This window comes from Eubalaena glacialis, chromosome 4 (genome assembly GCF_028564815.1).
Source record: "Eubalaena glacialis isolate mEubGla1 chromosome 4, mEubGla1.1.hap2.+ XY, whole genome shotgun sequence".
Classification (NCBI taxonomy): Eukaryota; Metazoa; Chordata; class Mammalia; order Artiodactyla; family Balaenidae; genus Eubalaena; species Eubalaena glacialis.
The window spans coordinates 26586532-26605943 of NC_083719.1; the positions used below are offsets into that span (position 1 = coordinate 26586532).

Sequence of the window (19412 nt, forward strand, 5' to 3'; positions counted from 1 at the left end):
TTTTAACACCACTTTGCCTCATAGTCTCAGCTCCTCCCTCCGGGGTCCCCCCTTGGATTCCACTACCCACGTGGCCACTCCTCTCACCTTAGGAAGCAGCCCAACAAGCTGTGGCTGACCCAGCACATCCCTCAGCGACATAGAAAATTAAGTTCTCCGTGGTCTGCAGTCGTTGGCGTCCAGGCATGCCCGACTTCAAAATCCATTCCAGCCTAACACAGGTCATGATTTGTTCGGAGGTCTGCCTAATGTCAGCCCAAAGCATCTGCGTAATTCGCCAGTACAATCAAACATCAAAATGGCATTCCAGTGCAAAGCATAACAATCCTGGTGAACTGGTGGTCTGTGATCCCGTGGACACGTGGGTTGACTCATGTTTCTAGCCGCAGTAATATGGTCGTCAGGATGGTGCTGGAGATGTGTCCAGTGAAACCAAATTTCAGTATTTGTTTGACTGGATTTCATGTTTCCTCCTAGGTAAACATGGTGTTCTTAGTTGTAACATCATACTATATTTTCCTTTTGGTCAAGATTCCATTTTACGTTGAATGTATTTTTGTACCACTTATCCCAACATTTTATGCCAGTAGTACATTTTGATACTAAATGTATGTGCTTCCTCAGTTTTCATGTTGTTCCAAGAGAAATACCACAAGGATTTTCTTTTCTTCTGTTTCTCATAATGACTGGAGCAGTGGCTGCCCGATTGGGATATTCAAACCCTCCAGGTCTAGACAAGCTAAGATCTAGACCTGCCCGGGTGGCAGCTTCTAGCTTACGTGAAGTAGAAGAAAGTAACAGAGGCTCATTATTAATTGGTCTTGCGGCTTTCAGCATGATTAGAGTTATCCAGGAAATCTTTCACTTGTTTCAAACCCCAGCCTTTTTTTTCCCACTCAGAAAAATAATTGCGAATATTGAAAGTCTAATATCAAGAAAAATTTGCAACCACTGTTTAATGGCTCAATTATACAAAATTACTCTTTGCTTTATGAAGGTATGTCGGCGGTGGGGAGATGTGCCTGTGTGCATGTGTGTGTACATATTTTATTTCCTGTGACGACTACTGGAGAGTGTTACACAAAAGCTATGATGTGATAATGATTTATCTGTTAGGTTAAAGTGTCATGCTGAATCCTGTACAGAAATATTTATTTACTTCTTAAGGCAGATTGCAAGCTTATCCAAATATTATTTATGCTAGATGTTACTTTAGTACACAAAATGGCCATTCTACATTTAAAATATTCTTTAAAAAAGAAACTGTACAAGTTGCATAGTTGTCTTTTAAAATATCTCATAGTTCAGCATATATCAGGCTTTTTAAAAATCTTCCTACGGATCATTACAGTTACGGATAACAACTGATGAGGGGTGGGGAAATCCATGAGTTTACCATGATACCAATAAATATAGAAGGAAAAGATAGTTATCAAATCACCGTTTTGAAAACTTCATCGCAATTATTGATTCAGCAAGAATAATCAATGATGCTAAAAGCATTGAGTGGAAATATATTGGGAAGCAGGATACAGACAGAGTTTCAAATTGTCTCCTGCCAGATTACTCATTAATGACGACGACAACAGCAACAAATCCTGTGGAGAGATCTGGTGAACTCACCTTAAACAAGGGGTCAAAGTTATCCCCAGTCATGAAGCCCACTGACCCTGAGTGCCTCTGTGATGCACCGAGAAGGGAAAAGTTTTTGTAGTTTGGTACTTTTTCTGCCCCCAAATGCATAATGTAAATCTAAGCAGGAAGAAACTATCAGACAACTGCTAACTGAGGGTTTGGATTGGCCTGGTTTCTTTCACATTGTCAACACCAGGAAAGACAAAGGCTCAGAACTGTTTGGGGTTAAAGGTTGCTAAATAGACGTGAGACCAGGACCCTGGGTTGCCTGACCCCCGCCCTAGCCCCACTGCACCCTCCCACCACCACCAAAAACATTTTTTTCTCTAAAGCATTGCTAGGCAAGGAAGTTGATGGGTGACAGGCCACTAAAGGTCCACCACAGATAAGGAGCTTGCACCAGAATGTAAATCGGTCACATCACTGTGCACACTGTTTAACTCAGTTGACATTTTTCCCCTCGCAAGACATTGATCAAAGAAGCGGAGCGCGGATTTGCATTCTCGAGGAAAATCCTTATCTCGTCCCAACCTGGCGTCAAACTTTCGGTGAATTATTTCCAGCCTAAGGACACACTCTGAGTGTCTCTGAGCATTTCTGAAGGATAGTATTAGGAATGTGAAAGGTATATTAGACGGTTGTTTGTATCAACGTTAAATTTCCTGAACATGATAATAGTACCAGGGTTATTTAAGAGAAGGTCCTTGTGTTTAGGAGATACTTGCTAAATTATTTACAGGTGAAGGGTCACGATGTCCGTAACTAACTCCCAAATGGTTTAGTAAAAAGTTATAGCTGTGTGTGTGTGTGTGTGTGTGTGTGTGTGTGTAACGATGCAGCATGAGTATAAATGTGGCAGAATGTTAAAAAATAGCGAGTCTAGGTGAAGAGTATACTATTCTTGTGCTACTCTTGAAAGTTTCACCTAAGTTTGAAATTGCTTAAATAAAGTTTAGGAAAAAAGAATTAGAAGTGAGTGTTCTAGAGAGAGGCACATATCAGCCATGTTGTTGGTAACTAGAGCTGAATGCTTTGCTTCGTGAACTTGGGAACCCTTTGAAGTTCTTGTTTTGAATACATTGTTTGGAGCAATCGTTAACCCAGCCATACTACCTTACATGCCCTGATTTATTGCTTCAGGGGGTGGTCATAGTCTTTGGCCCTGCAGTTTTCCTCTTTATCTGCACTTCGGCCTCTGACTCTGGTCCTAGCTACTTTTATTGGGGAAAAATAAATAAATAAAATCGTCTAATTTGTGCTTTCTGCTGACAATCAGGTTTCCGAGCAGGAAATGGATGAAGTGATAGCACGCAGCACTTATCAGGAGAGCAAAGAGGCCAATTCCTCTCCTGGCTTAGGTACTGTAATTGCACATCTTCATTCAACATTCAGCAGAGTTTCTCATTGAGTTCCCCCCAGGGGCACTCCCCTGCCCAGTATTATTGGAGTCTTGGTAATTATCACATTTGGCAGGAGTAGCTGTCAGAGAGATTCCATGCTTTCTCTTTGCTGCTGCTGCTGCTTCTGATTTCTGCAGTTATTTAATACGCTGTATTAAAGTCCCACCGATGCGTGCCTCTTACACTGCTTTAAGATAATTTGCAAAAATGAGTTAGCAGCATTTCAGGTGTTTATGTACAATTCATTTGAAGTGTTCTAGGTGGAAATGAAGTGCTACCAAAATACCAGCTGTTTTGGTAGACGCAGGGTACAATCCATCCAAAAACCTGGGATTTCTTTACATGAATTAAAAGTTTCAACTCAAGGGTAACAGAGGCTGCAAAAAATCATGATTTCCCCCTTCTTAGGTGGAAAGTTCAACCAGAGAAGGATTGAGGTAGTAAGAATTTTATATGAATTTAAAATATGAAACTTTGCATCAAGTTTGAAAAGTAATGTTTCCTGTAGAGTGGAAACCTAAAGGGGCTCTGCAGACATGTCTGAACTCAAGATATTACTGATACTAAGATTGATGTCAGGAGGAAACTGAGGCATGAGTTACTGGTTGTCAGAGGAAAAGGAAGGCATACAGTTTTTTGGCAACCATGAAATACCCTAATTATTTACATCCATAATTAATATATTGAAAGTAGGCATAGCCATAATGGGCTCTTTATTCAGCTAACTCATTCTCCTGACCTTCCTGAAGGCTGTCCTCTCATAATCCCAACATATCCAGTCAGTCAGTTATAAAAGATTTTATTAAGCCATGATCCTCAAACCCAAGATCTTTTTGCTCATGGAATATAATTTAAAGTCTCAATGCTGAGTCTTTTTGTCCTTCAACTAAAAACTAAAATAGATATTCAGCCCTCTCCCTCATTCTTCCATGAGTTTTTTGGGTGGTGTTCCTTTGTTCATTCATCCTTCAATCCATTTATCAAATATCACTGAACACTTCCTAGATCCTAGTGCTAAGCCCTGCAGGGCCAGATCACTGATAGGTAAATAGTCGAGGAAGGAGATGAGATGCATCCACTTGTAATTAGCTTGTATTGTGCATATGGAAATTGGCATATGGGTAGTATAAAACATTTTTGAAATTCAGAAGAAGTTTCTTCCAACTGGGATCATCATGGAGTTAGCAGCAGCTGAGGGCTTGAAGCATGAGCAGAATCTTGGGAGGTGGGACAGGATGGGGATCGGGTACCTAGGTAGACTGCATGCACGTCCATACCCATGCACATGGCCCCTCTGTGCCAGTCAAGCGAAGGAGGTTTTGTTTAATATGCTTGGCTCCTTCTTTTCCGGTTACGGAAGTGAGCCTGTTTGTAAGGATTTGAGCTTCAGTGACAATATGGTGAATTTCTCCCCCTACAGGTACCCCCTTGAAGAGTCCTTCTCTTGCAAAAAAGGTGAGTCAAGACACACTGCTGCCTCGCTCAGCTGGCCCACGAACCAATTCCTGAAGCCCATAAGTCAAACTACAGACCCCAGCCCATATTTCTGTCCATGAGACATTTTGGCCACTTTACACAGGAAATGGCAGCAATGTTCATTTGAGAACAAGTATACAAATGTGTGTTTCTTTTATTAAATATTCATCCAGGAAAAGAACAGAACGACAAAATAAAAGAACTAAGCTACATTTTGAAAAATAGCTGCTTCATAATAAAGGGGGGACCTGGTCAGTTTGCGGGAGGGTACCTGCAACTTTAAGGAGAGTGTGGAATCTTTCTCAGGTGGCCGTTCCCAAATCCCAGTGGATCAGAGAACAGGAGTCAAACTCTCCTAGTTTGTTGTTTCATCAATAGGCTGAACCAGTGGCTTGGAATTCCATTCTACTTCCTACCTCTTCCTCCAGTGTTTTTCCTGGGATGGTTGATGTTTTGCTGCTGTGGCTTTTCTGATCACAGCCAAAAAAATATTTCTTAAAAACATTGTCTGGCAGCCATTGCCTTTTAATGCATTGTTTAATTTAGCCGTCCTAAAGTAAATGGAAGTAGGTGTTTACCATCAGAGCTGTTTTGAGTGACCGCGGATTAGAACAAAGTGTTTTCGGGAAGATAGGATGCAACTGCTGTTTAAAATAATCTGCTTCTGGTGCAAATTCCTCATCCCGCACTGCCTTCTTCAACAGGACTCCCTGATCTCTGAATCTGAACTCTCCCAGTACTTTGCTCATGATGTCCCAGGCCCGCTGTCTGACTTCGTGGTGGCCGGCTCCGAGGATGAGGATCCCCCTGGAAGTGGCTGCAGCAGCTCCGCGGAGCTGCCTGGCGCCTCCCGTAAGCCATGACTTTTCCGATTCCACGATGTGTTGGTTTATATGTCACGGTGCTGGGATACAAAAAGAGAACTGGAAATCACACCTCTGGTTGAGTAGAAGCCACCTTTCTACCCTGGCTAAATTCAGAGTTTGCTCTCGGAAAATGCAGCCCACTCTCAGTGACTGGCCCCCCACTTCTGTGGTAAATGGGCTGGGCTGACGTTCTGTACCCGGAGTGTTGAAGGATGCTGAACCGCCCCCCTTTGGATGGTATTTACACAGTGTAGTCTTGGAATTTATGGCATCGAATCGTGGCTGGCAACCTGATGGCCTTATGTTTTAGGGCAATCCTAGCCAAACTCCTTCCCTCACTAGGCCCTACCTTAATTCTTTTGAAGAGGGCAGTGAGTGAAAGATTCAGAACTTAGACATTATCAAATAGGGATTTTTAGAAAAAAACCTCATTGATTATTTTCTCAGTATAATCGGAAATAATGATCTGATGTGAACCATACTGACTTCTCATTTCTGCTGGTGTGGTTTCCTTTTGCTCATTTCTAATGTTTGCATAAGAAAATCCCTGGTCTCGGGCGAGGCAGATGAGAACCCGTCTAGCTCATTTGGAGCAGTTGATGTGCTTCCTCTGGTCTCTGATAGGAAAGTTTCAAGGCGGAAGCACGTGTAATTTTTCACTACATTTAACGAGAAGCGAAGAGTTTGCAGAGCAGCCCACGCTTTCCTTCCCTTCCCAGGTTGGAGTTTATAAATCATGTGTAATCTCAGGCTTCACTGTGCCCGTTAATCAAGCCCCACCCCCAACTTTTGCAGATGAAGGAAGAACCTCAGGTGATAAGAAGGCCCAGGTGTGCAGGACCTGTTGGTCCCCGGGCATCCTCCCACAGAGGAATATTTGGCAGCAGCTTTTAGGTCGAACCCAGTAATGTGTTAGACATCACGGATGTTGACAAGTTAATACATTTCTGTCTCTAGGCAGCACACATGTTTAAGTTAAACAATCCAGAGGTTAAGATATTTTTAAAAAGTAAAAAAACAAAAAGGGAGACCAGTAGGAAAAGGAGAGAGGGAAGCCAGCTCTCTGCTCTGTGCAGATCCCCAGAAACCGTATCATTTCAGCCTGGTGTCCAGTAGCCAGAAGGTGTGTATCTGGCATTTGTGAACATGGAAATGCTCATGTGTGTAATGAGGGGGTTAGATTAAAAGACCACGCCAGATGGGAAGATGTTTCATTCAACTTTTCTTTCCCCAACCCCGCCAGCTCACAAGGAACCAGGAAAAGCCAGGGCCAACAGCCTTGTGTCTCTAGGAAGTCAGCGGGCCTCTGGGCTCTTCCACAAGCAGGTGACAATTGCCAGGCAAGCCAGTCTTCCCGGGAGCCCACAGGTCCTCCGAAACCCTCTCCTCCGCCAGAGGAGGGTGGGCTGCTACGATGACGACGCCAGCGATGAGGAAGAGTTTGATGGCGAAGGGGACTGCATTTCCCTCCCAGGGACCCTCTCAGGTCCCAGCAGGCCTCTGACAGAGGACGACTCTACATGCGTCTCAGCGGCCTCTTCCAAGGTCACGGGTATCAACCAAGAGGAACATCCCCAGAAAACCCTGGTCAGCAAGGCCTCCTCGGTGCCTCTCCTTGGCAGCTCGCTGGACTTACAGGAGAGTGTCCCAGGAGGCGTGGGGGGCACCCTTTTACGTGCAGCCAACCTGCTGGTCCCTTCAGAGGCCCCCGAGGGTAGCCCTGGCTGCCTGGGGAGGAAGGAACCGTCAGGATCGAGGAGTTCACCCAAGTTGGAGTGCAAAGCCGGATCAGGCACCCAGAGTCTGGCGAACACGGACAGCCCCAGTTCCCTCCAGCAGAAGAATGACAACCTGGGGTCCAGGCACAAACCAGTGGCCAGGGTCACCCCACACCACAAGAGGCCCGAGGCTGAGGCCAGGCCCAGGAGCTCAGAAACAGCAAACCTGACCGATGGAGCCAGTGACCCATGTGGTCCGGACTTGGAAGTCCAGGCCACTTCCGTCAAAGTGGCTGTGACTGGTTATCAGCCAGGAGGAACTGTGGAGAAGGTAACTGATTTCTCTTAGTTACTTGGGATCTAGTGAGTATTATATGAATGAGTATGGAGCATGCTGTAAAGCATATGTTAATCTGTCTGAAAGAAAGGATAATGATTGGAGAATTATCTTTCAATAGAGCCATTCATTTCAATACACAAACTGCTTGGGAGCCTGGTAATACTACATCACCAGGTTGGTGGGGGGAGGTGCCTAGGTACTGAGTCGTGAGATCATTCGGCCAAAAGACATCATCGCTCTCTTACCTGTACACAGGGCCTGTGGCTGATGATGGAAGGGCAGTGCTAGGCCAGTGAAGGAAACCCCTGGGTCTGGTACCGGCTTCTCCACTGACTAATTGGTGGTCACTTGGGCAAGTTATTGAATCTTCCTGAACCACAGTTGTCTGGACTGTAAAATAGGGATGGTGCTGTCTGCCCTGATCATCTCACAGAGTCGGGGTGACCATCAAATATAGGTTAATGGTGATTACGTCTGGCTGTCAATGTTCTGATTGATCCCTATTTTTTCAGACTTTCTACAGTGATGATGTATAGTTATAGCTACTCATACCCTTGTTGTGAGTATCACATGAAATAAGGGGCATGCGTTCACTTAGAAACATATAATGTACCACATTAAATGCACGTTAATATTATTTATGTTTCTACTTGGTTACCAGTATGTTAGAATGGCCCAGAATTATTAAATTGTACCTTTTTAAAAAAATTTTAACATACCTCCACTTTAGCAAGGAGAGAGTAAGAGAAACAAACATTGTTTACAGTCTCCTCAACATAAATAATTTCATTCTGAGCAAAGAATCTGAGATGACTTACAAGGCTATACAGGTATGCCTCGGAGATAATGCAGGTTCAGTTCCAGACCACTGCAATAAAGTGAATATGGCAATAAAGTAAGTCACATGAATTTTTTGGCTTCTCAGTGCATATGAAAGTTATGTTTACAGTATACTGTAGTCTGTTAATTGTGCAATAGCATTATGTCTTTAAAAATAATGTACATGTAATAACTTTAAAATACTTTATTGCTAAAAAATGCTAACCATCTGAGCCTTCGGTGAGTCATAATCTTTTTGCAATAGTTTCATCAAAGATCACTGATCACAGATCACCATAACAAATATAATAATAATGAAAAAATTTGAAATATTGTAAGAATTACCAAAATGTGACAGAGACAGATATGACAGAAATGAGCAAATGCTGTTGGAAAAATGGTACCAACAGACTTGCTCGATGCAGGGTTGTCACAAAACTTTAATTTGTAAGAAACACAGTATCTCTGAAGTGCAGTTTTTATTCCTATATTTATAAAGATGTGTGTTCAAGTGGTTTGTATAAACATACAAGAGAGCCAGAAAATATAAAGTCATAAAAGCTAGTCTAGGCAGAAGGGTTTTTGTTGGTTTTTTTTACCTTGTAGAAAAAGTAGAAACTCACATCTTTTCCTCCTCCTAAAAAACTATTACCTCTAACTAGCACGTTTTATTTTTTTATTATTATTATTATTTTTTTAACAAAGCTTTTTGGTCATAGGTTCAGTCATTTTTAAAAATATTTATTTATTTATTTATTTATTCATTCATTCATTTGGTTGTGCCGGGTCTTAGTTGCGGCAGGCAGGCTCCTTAGTTGTGGCAATCAGGCTCTTTAGTTGTGGCTTTTGAACTCTTAGTTGTGGCATGCATTATGGGATCTAGCTCCCTGACCCCAGGGATCGAACCCGGTCCCCCTGCACTGGGAGCATGGAGTCTTAACCACTGCGCCACCAGGGAAGTCCCAGCACATGTGTTTAAAATGTAATGTTCAGCTAATGGATAAACCCCTTCTTTTTAAAAGTATCACAAGGTTTGAATAACTGTATGAAGCCAAATCAGGGGTTTTATTCATAATAATTTATTTCTATTAAAATAAGAGCTCTTGTACTTGTGAATTAGTATCCCCAGTAAGAACTTTGAGCAGCATTTAAAACTTTTGTACAAAAGAAGTTCAATTTTTCTCACAACATTTTTAGTTCCCAAATTTTATTTTATTTATATACGCAAAAGAAAATAGACTACATTGCCATAAGGTATTTACCCTCAAATATTAGAAGCTTAAAAAAAACAAAACTTTCTCTTTTGGCAAATGGATTGTCTTCCACGGTTTTTATTGAATACTTTTTAAAATTGAGATGAAATCAACATAACATAAAATTTAACATTGTAAAGTGTCCAGTTCAGGGCTTCCCTGGTGGCGCAGTGGTTAAGAATCCGCCTGCCGATGCAGGGGACACGGGTTCAATCCCTGCTTCGGGAAGATCCCACATGCCGCGGAGCAACTAAGCCCGTGCACCACAACTACTGAGCCTGCGCTCTAGAGCCCACGAGCCACAACTACTGAGCCCACGCGCCACATCTACTGAAGCCCGTGTGCTCTAGAGCCTGTGCTTGGCAACAGGAGAAGCCCGCGCACCGTAACGAAGAGTAGCCCCCGCTCGCCGCAACTAGAGAAAGCCTGCGCGCAGCAACGAAGACCCAACACAGCCAAAAATAATAAATAAATAAATAAATTTATTAAAAAGTAAAAAAATAAAATGTCCAGTTCAGTGGCACCTGCTGCATTCAGTGCTGTACAGTCACTACCTCTATCGAGTTCCAGGCTCTTCTACTGGTTTTATATTACATTTATGCCTTATTAGTAAACAGAAAATTCACTGAGTTAAACACTGTGTAGATTTCCCTCAGCAGATAATTGATATTTTACTAAATGATTTTTTTTTTTTTTGCAAAAGTAGCTAAAAGATACTCCATCTGTTTCACCTCTTTCCTCTGCTGCCACCTTTGGGCCACTTTATGACTCCTTCTCTCAGAGGGTAAATTTCAAATAAATCTGATTTAACTTTTTAGCAAGTCTATTTAAAAACTTTTTTTTTTACAGTAGGTATTAGATAGAAGAAAGGAAGATGAAGTAATTGACACTTGGCTAAAGTGCAATTTTGAAATGTTAATTTTATTTATTCAGCTTAGTCCTCTCCCTAACTCCCAAAATGAGGAGCTGATTTTGGTCTTGGATATCTTTTTTTTATTATTATTATTCAAATTTAACTGGGCATCCTGTGTGGTTTTTTTTTTTTTTTGGCTGTGTCGGGTCTTAGTTGAGACACACAGGATCTTTTGTTGTGGCATGTGGGCTTCTCTCAAGTTGTGGCACGTGGGCTCCAGAGCACGTGGGCTCTATAGTTTGCGGCAGGCAGGCTCTCTAGTTGAGGCGCGCGTGGGCTCAGTAGTAGTGGCACACAGGCTTAGCTGCCCCAGGGCATGTGGGATCTTAGTTTCCCGACTAGGGATTGAACCCGCATCCCCTGCATTGGAAGGTGGATTGTTTACCACTGGACCACCAGGGAAGTCCTTGGTCTTGGATATCTTGATGCAACATTATAACAATAATGCCTTACCTCCATATAGCCTTTTGTGGGTTTTTTTCTTCATTTTCTTATTTTTTAAATTAATTTATTTTTATTGAAGTATAGTTGATTTACAACGTTGTGTTAGTTTCAGGTGTACAGTAAAGTGATTCAGTTATACATCCATATATACCTTTTTTTTTTTTTTCAGATTCTTTTCCCTTATAGGTTATTACAAAATATTGAGTATAGCTCCCTGTGCTATACAGTAGGTCCTTGTTGGTTATCTATTTTATATATAGTAGTGTGTATATGTTAATCCCAAACTCCTAATTTATCCCTCCCCTCCCCACTTTCCCCTTTGGTAACCATAGTTTGTTTTCCATGTCTGTGGGTCTGTATAGCCTTTTGTATGCTGCATGTTGTAGCTGTTATCTCATTTAATTATTCTTTATTTAAAACTTATTATCCTTTATTTAAGAAAGTCTTATCATCCCCATCTTTTTTCTAATTTTTTTTATTGTGGTAAAATACACATAGTATAAAATTTTACCATCTTAACCATTAAACTGTACAGTTCCGTGATATTAGTATATTTATAAGGTTGTGTAACCATCACCACCATCCATCTCCAGAACTCTTTTTATCTTGCAAAATGGAGACTCTGTACCCATTAAACGACAACTCCCCGTTTCCCCCCCCCACCAGCCCCTGGAAATCACCATTCTATTTTCTGTCTCTATGATTTTGACTACCCTGTGTACCTCATATAAGTGAAATCATACATTTGTGTTTTTTTAATGACTGGTTTATGTCGCTTAGCATAATGTCCTCAAAGCTTATCCACGTTATAGTATGTGTCAGAATTTCCTTCCTTTATAAGGCTGAATAATATTCCATTGTATGTATATAACACATCTTGCATATCCATTCATCTATCGACGGACACTTGGGTTGCTTCCACACTTTAGCTATTGTGAATAACACTGCTATGAACACGGGTGTACACCTATCTCTTTGAGACCCTGCTTTCAATTCTTTTGGGTATACACCCAGGAGTGGGATTACTGGATCATGTGGTAGTTCTGTTTTTATTTTTTTGAGGAATCTCCATACTGTTTTCCATAGTATGGAAATGGCTACACCATTTTACATTCCTACCAACAGTGCACGAGGTTCTAATTTCTTCACATTCTCACCCAACACTTGTTATTTCTGTATTCTTGATTGTAGCCATCCTAATGGGTGTGAGGTAGTATCTCATTGTGGTTTTGATTTGCATTTTCCTAATCACCCACATCTTAAAGTTGAAAACACTGAGGTTTAGGAAGAGCGACAAGACCATAACATTTCTATTGGACCTTAAACCCAGAATCTGGATCTTGTGGCCCCTAGTCCAGGGCCCTTTGAATTTTCCCGAACCAGTTCTCTGTGTATGATGTCTTAGGACACAGAAACTCTGAAAGCCACTGACAGTGACTTGTAGTTGTCCTTGTGCCAGGACTCTCTGGGCAAGCTGACCATTGGGGATGGACGAGTCCCCACCGACTGGGGGCCAGCTGGTACCCTGCCCCACCCAGATGCTGGCCACCCCACAGAGAAGCCGCCTGAAGCTGCACCCGAGCAGGGGAAAGAACCCGCGACAGGTAAGATTATTTTATCACTTGTTAAGCTTCAGGATGGGAGGGCAGAAGTTACCTTAATAAAAGTGTTATCGATATATGCGGAGAATTTTGAGGGGCAGAGAAATCTTACGCAGGTTAATGATAGTCAAAGCTGCCTGCATTTAACAACTTTACTAGATCATTGTGCCTGAATTCATAGTTTTAATTCCATGTCGAGTGTGTCTGTCTTCAGCCAGTCCGCAGCCTTTACCCATTTTCTGACATGTACCTTAGTGAGTGAGGCACGAGATGAAACAGAAGCACATCCTGCCCTTCAGAAACTCAACACTCTGCTTACGTGAAATCAATTGTACTGAAAAATGGCAGGAGAAACCTCCAGAGAGGACAAGTAAAAAATTAATATTTTTTTACCTCATGTAGCCACAGAAAATAATAGCTGAGGAGCCCTCCGAGGTCAGCAAAATGCTCCCAGGCCCGCGTGACTGGCGCTGGCCCTGGCAGGCTGTCCTCGGCACCAGTGACTCAGGTTATCAGCACACCTGTAACCTGCCCTAGTTAGGAAGCTGCACCAAAGCCCTCCCTGTCCTTCTACACCGACGACATCAGTTATAAAGGTGGCTGGGCCTTCTACCCCATGATGTGCCATAACTGAGCCAATGTGCTTCCCATTATTGAGTATCTGGGTGGTTTCCAAGTGAAGGAGTATTTTGAAAGGTGATGTCATGGACTGCCACCATGTAATTTAATCTCCTTCAATAAAACCCTCTTAGGTTACACACTTTGCACAAAAGCCAAATTGCTAACAACATTTTAGGGTTTGTTCAGCGAGTGAATCACCTGAAAAACAGCCTTACATCCCCTCCTTTTGTCTCATTGCTACTTTTCCCCGAGGTTGGCACCAGCAGAAGCAGGAAAGTCATGCTGAAGGGAGTTCAAAAAGGTTGAGCAGAGAAGGACAGGAGGCCGTGGATGTGAATCTTGTGGTGCCCCCGGCCATCCTCGGGGACCTGGGGAAGTGGTGTCTGGTCTCCGTGGGTGTCCTGATGAGCCAGCCTTGTTGCTGCCAGGTGCTCTCCGCAGAGGTCAGGGTTTAGGTAACTGTGTGGGCTACGGAGCCAGCCTCCTGGGCTGACCCCTGGCCATGAACTCTGTGACCCCAGACACATTGCTTAACAACTCTGTGCCTCAGTTCCCCACCATTCCAGTGCAGATGGTCGCAGCGCTGGGAGGAAAATTACGTGCATGAAAAACTCTTAGCACAGCGCTAAGTCCTAATAATTCGTTCTTAATTATTGACCGCCCCCTTCAGAGGGGGTAGGCATATGCAGTTCAGATGATTTGCATGGGAGATGTGGAGTGAATATAACATTTGGGGGAGATAACACTTCTCCAAGCAAGGGCTTTCATTGTGACTGAGGTTTTCACTCCAAGCTCAGACCCAGAGTTCGTAAGAAAATGCAAATCTAATGTTCTTTATCATGCCAGTTTCCCCATCTATTGTAAGACGCCAAGTGCCAGAGGCGGACAGCTTAGGTCACGCATAATGCAGGCCTTTTGAGGAGGAGCCTCCAGGACAGAGTGGCTGTCCAGAACCCACCTCACGGAATGACTTTACTTCCCACTGTCTCTAGGCAGGTGTCATCTTTCCCTGCGCCTTGGAGATTCCATGCTTTTTCTTGCTTCTCTGCTTTGACTCCCTTTCCTTCCTCACCTTCCTTCTCATCGGTCTCTGATCAAACTATGCCTCCAGAACCCCATTCAGGTCCGCACCCTCCTGTCACAGCTTCCCGGGATAATCTTACCTCCTAGGTCACCCACACACCCGAACCTGGTCAGGACACACTGGAGCTCAGGACAGGCTTCCATCTGTCTGGAGCATTCCATGTGTTTTCCCCAATTAGCCTCCTCTCCTGCACGAAGCAGTAAGGCCCTCAAGTACCCTGCTTGGACTGTTTTACTTTACTCTGTGGCTCACAACCCACGGCATGGGGCTAAACTCCGACGTGATCAGCCAGGGACTGAGAGGTTTGCAGAATCAAATAGAACAACGGCCTGACTCCTGTGGGGTTTGCCATCAGAGGGCAGATGGTGCACAGAAACCCAAGGGAAGGATTTCTGGTGTCCCCCATCTTCATAAACAACCAAAAAGGGCAGAAGCAGAGGTTCCTTCTGCCATCCAGTCTGAGTTATTTTAGAGCCTCTAAAGCTTGGTGGTATTTGTTAGATGTGAGCACTCTGTAATTTTAGAGACAAAAACAAGCCTACATTTAGGCTGTGGGATGTCTTTCTAAAAAAGACCAAAAAATTGAGGCTGTTTACAGTTTTCCACTTTTTTAATTGAGAGGTTTTCTATTTTCTCACCTTCCCCCTCCCCTGCCCCGTATGTCCCCCGCCACCCACCTTCTGTTTACATTCTCCACACAGGATCCCACGGCTCCCCAGGCCCCCTCCCTTCCCCAGGGCAGAAGGGGGCGGTGCACCCTGACCCCAGCGAGACCTCAGCGCACGCAGGGCCAGTGAGGCGACCCGAGGACCCCGGAGAGACAGAGTCACCCAGGGCGCCTGAGTCTGAGGACAGTGCATCCCCGGGGACGATGGCGACAGCTTATCCTGACCTCAGCGAGACCGGAGCAGCCCCAGAAGCCAGCTCGCCCCGCGCCACCAGGGAGGCCGCTGCCCACAGCGGAGCAGGACCCGCGGCCGAGGGGGCATCTCCGGCCACTGCCATGCTGTCACGAGACCTCACGACCCTGGAGAAGAGACGGGGGGTTCCGGGTCACCACAGCGAGGCTCTGCAAACCACGGGAACCCTCGTCCCTGGAAACTGCCGGGGGTCGGCTCTGCCCCCAGGAACAGACTCTGGGTCTGCAAGGGCGCCGCGGGCCAGCCCCTGCCTGCCGTCACCGAGTGACAAGGCCCCCGAGGGGTGTGGCGGTGCCTCGGGGCCCGGCTGCCCCGGGGAGAGCGGGAGCAGCCCCGTGACTGACATCGACAGGCTCCTGGAGGAGCTGGATGCTTCCGGAGCAAGGCTTCCGCCTCCCGGGAAAGGGGGCGGGCTGAGCCGGGAGCGCGCTGCCCCGGGGCCACAGCGGGCCGAGCCGGAGCCGGACTCGGGGAGCCAGGCCCCCGGCCCGAGGAGGCCCGCGGCTGCCGGTCCAGCCGCTTCCCCGCAGTGGGCCCACCAGCCTTCGGTTTTGGATTCCATCAACCCCGACAGACATTTTACTGTGAACAAAAGCCTTCTGAGCAGCTACTCTAGAAACCTCAGCAGCCAACACGAAGACAGTACATCGCTGTCGGGCCTGGGCGACAGCACGGAGCCGTCCCTCTCGTCCATGTACGGAGATGCTGAGGACTCATCTTCGGACCCCGAGTCGCTCACTGAAGCCCCACGAGCTCCCGCCAGGGACAGCTGGTCCCGTCCTTGTCTTTGTCCTCGTCCTCGTGGGGCTTCTCACAAGGGAGACACGACGGAGTCTGAGGAGGAGCAGGTTGAAATCTGTTCCGCGAAGGGCGCCCCCGATCCCCCCGCGGCCGCCGCTCTCGCTCCTGCCCAGGGCGCCGCCTGCCCTGCCTTCGCCAGAGCCCTGCCACCGAAGCGCGGAGCCCTAAGCCGGGCGAGGGGAGACGCCGCCGGGGACGCCGCCTCCTCCGCGCCGGGAGCCTTGGGCCCAGCAGCCCCGGGCCGTGCACGGCTGCCTCTTCTCTCGGACGCGAGCTCTCAGGAGCCGGAGACGCCCGAGGATGCACGGGCTGCCGAGGACCCCGGGGAAGCCGCCCAGCCTCCGCCCGTCCCCAGGCCTGTCCCCGGCCCCCCGGGCACCCTCAGTTCTCCTAACATGGTGAATGGTTTGGAGCATGACTGGCTGGATGACAAGACCCCGCCTGAAGAACAGGAAACAAATGTTCACGCCACTGGAAACCGGGGCGCCTTCAGGGCGTGCGTCCCCGAGAACAGAGACCTGGCTCTGGCAAACCTGCACATCTCCGAAGTTCAAGACCCGGACGACTTGCTGTTGAAGCCGAAGCCCATCTCCAGGCGGCCCATCATGGCCTGGTTTAAAGAGATAAATAAAAGCAACCAAGGGACGCATCCGCAGAGCAAAAGTGAAACGGAACAACCCACGATGCCGGCCAGAAGGCCCGACCCCAAGGATCAGGCGCTGAGCACCAGCCACAAGAAGGGGGTGGCTGTACCGGATGGCCCCCCTCCCCGGCTGAGTCTTGAGAATAAAGACCTGCCTAAAAAAAGCTCCATGGAAACCCTTCTGAGTACGTGTCAGAAACCCAAAGCCGGCCCTAAGCTGAAGAGACTGAGCATCAAAAGCAAAAGCAAAGTCAGCTCCGAGGCCCCAGCCGCTCACCCGGGGAAGGCCGGGGGGACAGAGCACAGGAAAGCCCTTGTTTCACCCCAGGCCTCCCACAAAATGCTTTCTAAGGTGGCATCACGCCGGTTCCACACAGGTGACCAGGAGGAACCGGACAGAAGTGCCGCAGCCTCCCCCCAGACCCCCCAGTGTGTGGAGGGCAAGCTGCCCCAGGGCACCCCAGGCTCCCTGAAGCCCTCGGCATCCGAAACCAGCATCAGGATGTTCATTTCGCCCTTGACCTCCCCCAAGACCCTTCCTGAGCAAGGTGCGTGCAGTAGGCCCCACCCGGCTGTGCACTCAGAACCGGACCAAGGCTGCCCGGCTGCCCCCAGATCTCCAAAGTGTGGTCCAGAGAGCAAGGCTCCCCCTGCGTCCCCTGGGCTGGTGAGTCCCATGGCACCAAGGAGCGGCGTGTCCACAGCGGCCAGCAAGTGGGAGGTCCCCCCTACCGGGCAGGGCGAGCAGCCCCCGTCCAGCCAAATGGACTCAGCAGCAGAAGCCTTCCAGGCCGGAGGGACTGGCGACAAAAGAAGCAAAATAATCGCTGGTGAGCCCCTCGAAAGGACCAACCAGCTGAAAATCATTGAGATCTCTTCTGAAAGGACGCCGAAGAATGCGTATGGTGACAAGCCAGCTGAAAGTGACAGACAGGGAGGGTTCCTGGCCCAGAGCAACTGTCAGGAGAAGAGTGAATTCAGGCTCTGTCACCAGTCAGTGGAATCATCCCCAAATCATCCATCCTCACTCACGTCTCGGGCCTCCCAGGTGGAGCAGGAAGCGCAGCGATCTGTCAGCAGGGCGAAACAGACTTCCTCCTCCTCCTCCTCCCCGCAGCTGCTGGCTAAAAAGGCAGATCCCTGGCAGGGAAAGTCAGACCAGAGGGCAGACTCCTTGGGGATGCCCAGGAACGGCACGACAGTGGGCCCGGCGCTGGGTGACCATCCCTACTTCACGCCAAGGCCAGCAACCAGGACCTACTCCATGCCGGCCCAGTTCTCCAGCCATTTCGGCCGGGAGGGTCATGCCCTACACAGCCCAGGGCGCGCCCCTCGGGACAGCCAGATCCCTGCCACCAGTGGGGGCCTCCTCGAGGCCAAGGCGTCCAGGGGCAGTGTTCTCAGCCTGGTTAATGGACAGGGCGTGTATAGCGTAAAGCCCCTGCTGGAGACTTCGAGGAACCTTCCAACAACAGACGAAGGGGATGTCCTATCAGTGCAGGAAACAAGCTGCCTACTCACAGACAAAATCAAAGTCACCAGGAGATACTACTACTCTGAGCAGAACTGGCCCCATGAATCTACCTCATTTTTCTCTGTGAAGCAGAGGATCAAGTCTTTTGAGAACCTGGCCAATTCTGACCGGCCCATGGCCAAGTCCGGGGCCTCCCCCTTTCTGTCGGTAAGCTCCAAGCCTCCCATTGCAAGGCGGTCTTCAGGCAGCGTGGCGTCCGGGAACCTCGGCCACTCCAGTGACCCAGCAGCGAGGTCGCTGAGACGCAGCCTGAGTTCCTGCAGTGAAAGCCAAGGTGAAGCCAGCACCCTCATTCCCCCGATGACCAAGTGCCCGTCCAGCATGACTCTGACAGCCTCCCGGCAAAGCCCGGTGGAGGCTGGTAACAAGGGCGCTGACTCAGACCCGAAGCGATCACTTGGTCCTTCGGGAATCCCTACCCCCACGGTGACCCCAGCCTCTCCCGCCAAGAGAAACAAGTCCTCGGTGCGTCACACCCAGGCTTCACCTTTGTCCCGCTCGAAGCTCCAGGAGCTGAGAGCCCTGAGCATGCCTGACCTCGACAAGCTCTGCAGCGAGGACTTCTCGGCTGAGCCGACTGCCGTGCTCTTCAAAACCGAGCTGGAAATCGTCCCCCGGAGGTCACTTGGCTCCCCTGCTGGAGGCCTCAACGGGTCCACTGCCCTTTCATGGCCCGTGAAGGGGGTGGACAGGGTCTGTCCAGGGAGAAGCAGCCCTAAAGCCACTGAGCCTGGGGTACCCAGTTCAGCCCACAATGTGGGTGAGACCACCCAGGATCTGCCTTCCGGAAAAAGTTGGTCAGTTAAGTAAGTATCCACCCCTGCCCTTTTATGTAATTAAACTTTTTTTTTGATGGACTGGTTTTAGATTTATAGAAAAGTTGCAAAGATAGTGCAGACTTCCCCTGTACCCGTTACCCAGCTGCTTCTGATGTTAACATCTTACGTAACCACGGTCCATTTGTCAAAAGTAAGAAGTTAACATTGGAACAACACTATTAGCTAAACAACAGACTTTATTCAGATTTCACTGAATAAATTCCACTAACGTCCTTTTTCTATTCCAGCCTCCAATTTTGGTTTTAATATCATTACTGGGAAAATAAAGTGCCTGCAGGGAAAAGTGTTTGCCAAAATATTGCTCTAAAGAGAGGCTTCTATAGGCTAGGGCACGTATACCAAAGTGCCGAGAGAGAGGGAGAGAGAGAGAGAGAGAGAGAGAGAGAGAGAGAGAGAGGGAGGGAGGGAGGGAGGGAGGGAGGGAGGGAGGGAGGGAGGGAGGGAGGGAGGGAGGGGGAGGGAGGGAGGGAGGGAGGGAGGGAGGGAGGGAGGGAGGGAGGGAGGG

General features: G+C 47.4%; 1 protein-coding gene across 4 annotated transcripts in view; it reads left to right on the plus strand.

The window, feature by feature from the left end:
• The window catches only part of PDZD2 (PDZ domain containing 2), a 232501-nt gene that overhangs the window by 199079 nt on the left and 14010 nt on the right, over nt 1-19412 (plus strand). For all 4 annotated transcript variants that reach the window (XM_061189153.1, XM_061189154.1, XM_061189155.1 and 1 more), the window contains 6 exons: nt 2912-2993; nt 4456-4490; nt 5216-5363; nt 6621-7426; nt 12324-12468; nt 14872-18874. In XM_061189153.1, coding sequence (XP_061045136.1) covers nt 2912-2993; nt 4456-4490; nt 5216-5363; nt 6621-7426; nt 12324-12468; nt 14872-18874 — 5219 coding nt within the window. The remainder of the gene's footprint in view (nt 1-2911; nt 2994-4455; nt 4491-5215; nt 5364-6620; nt 7427-12323; nt 12469-14871; nt 18875-19412) is intronic.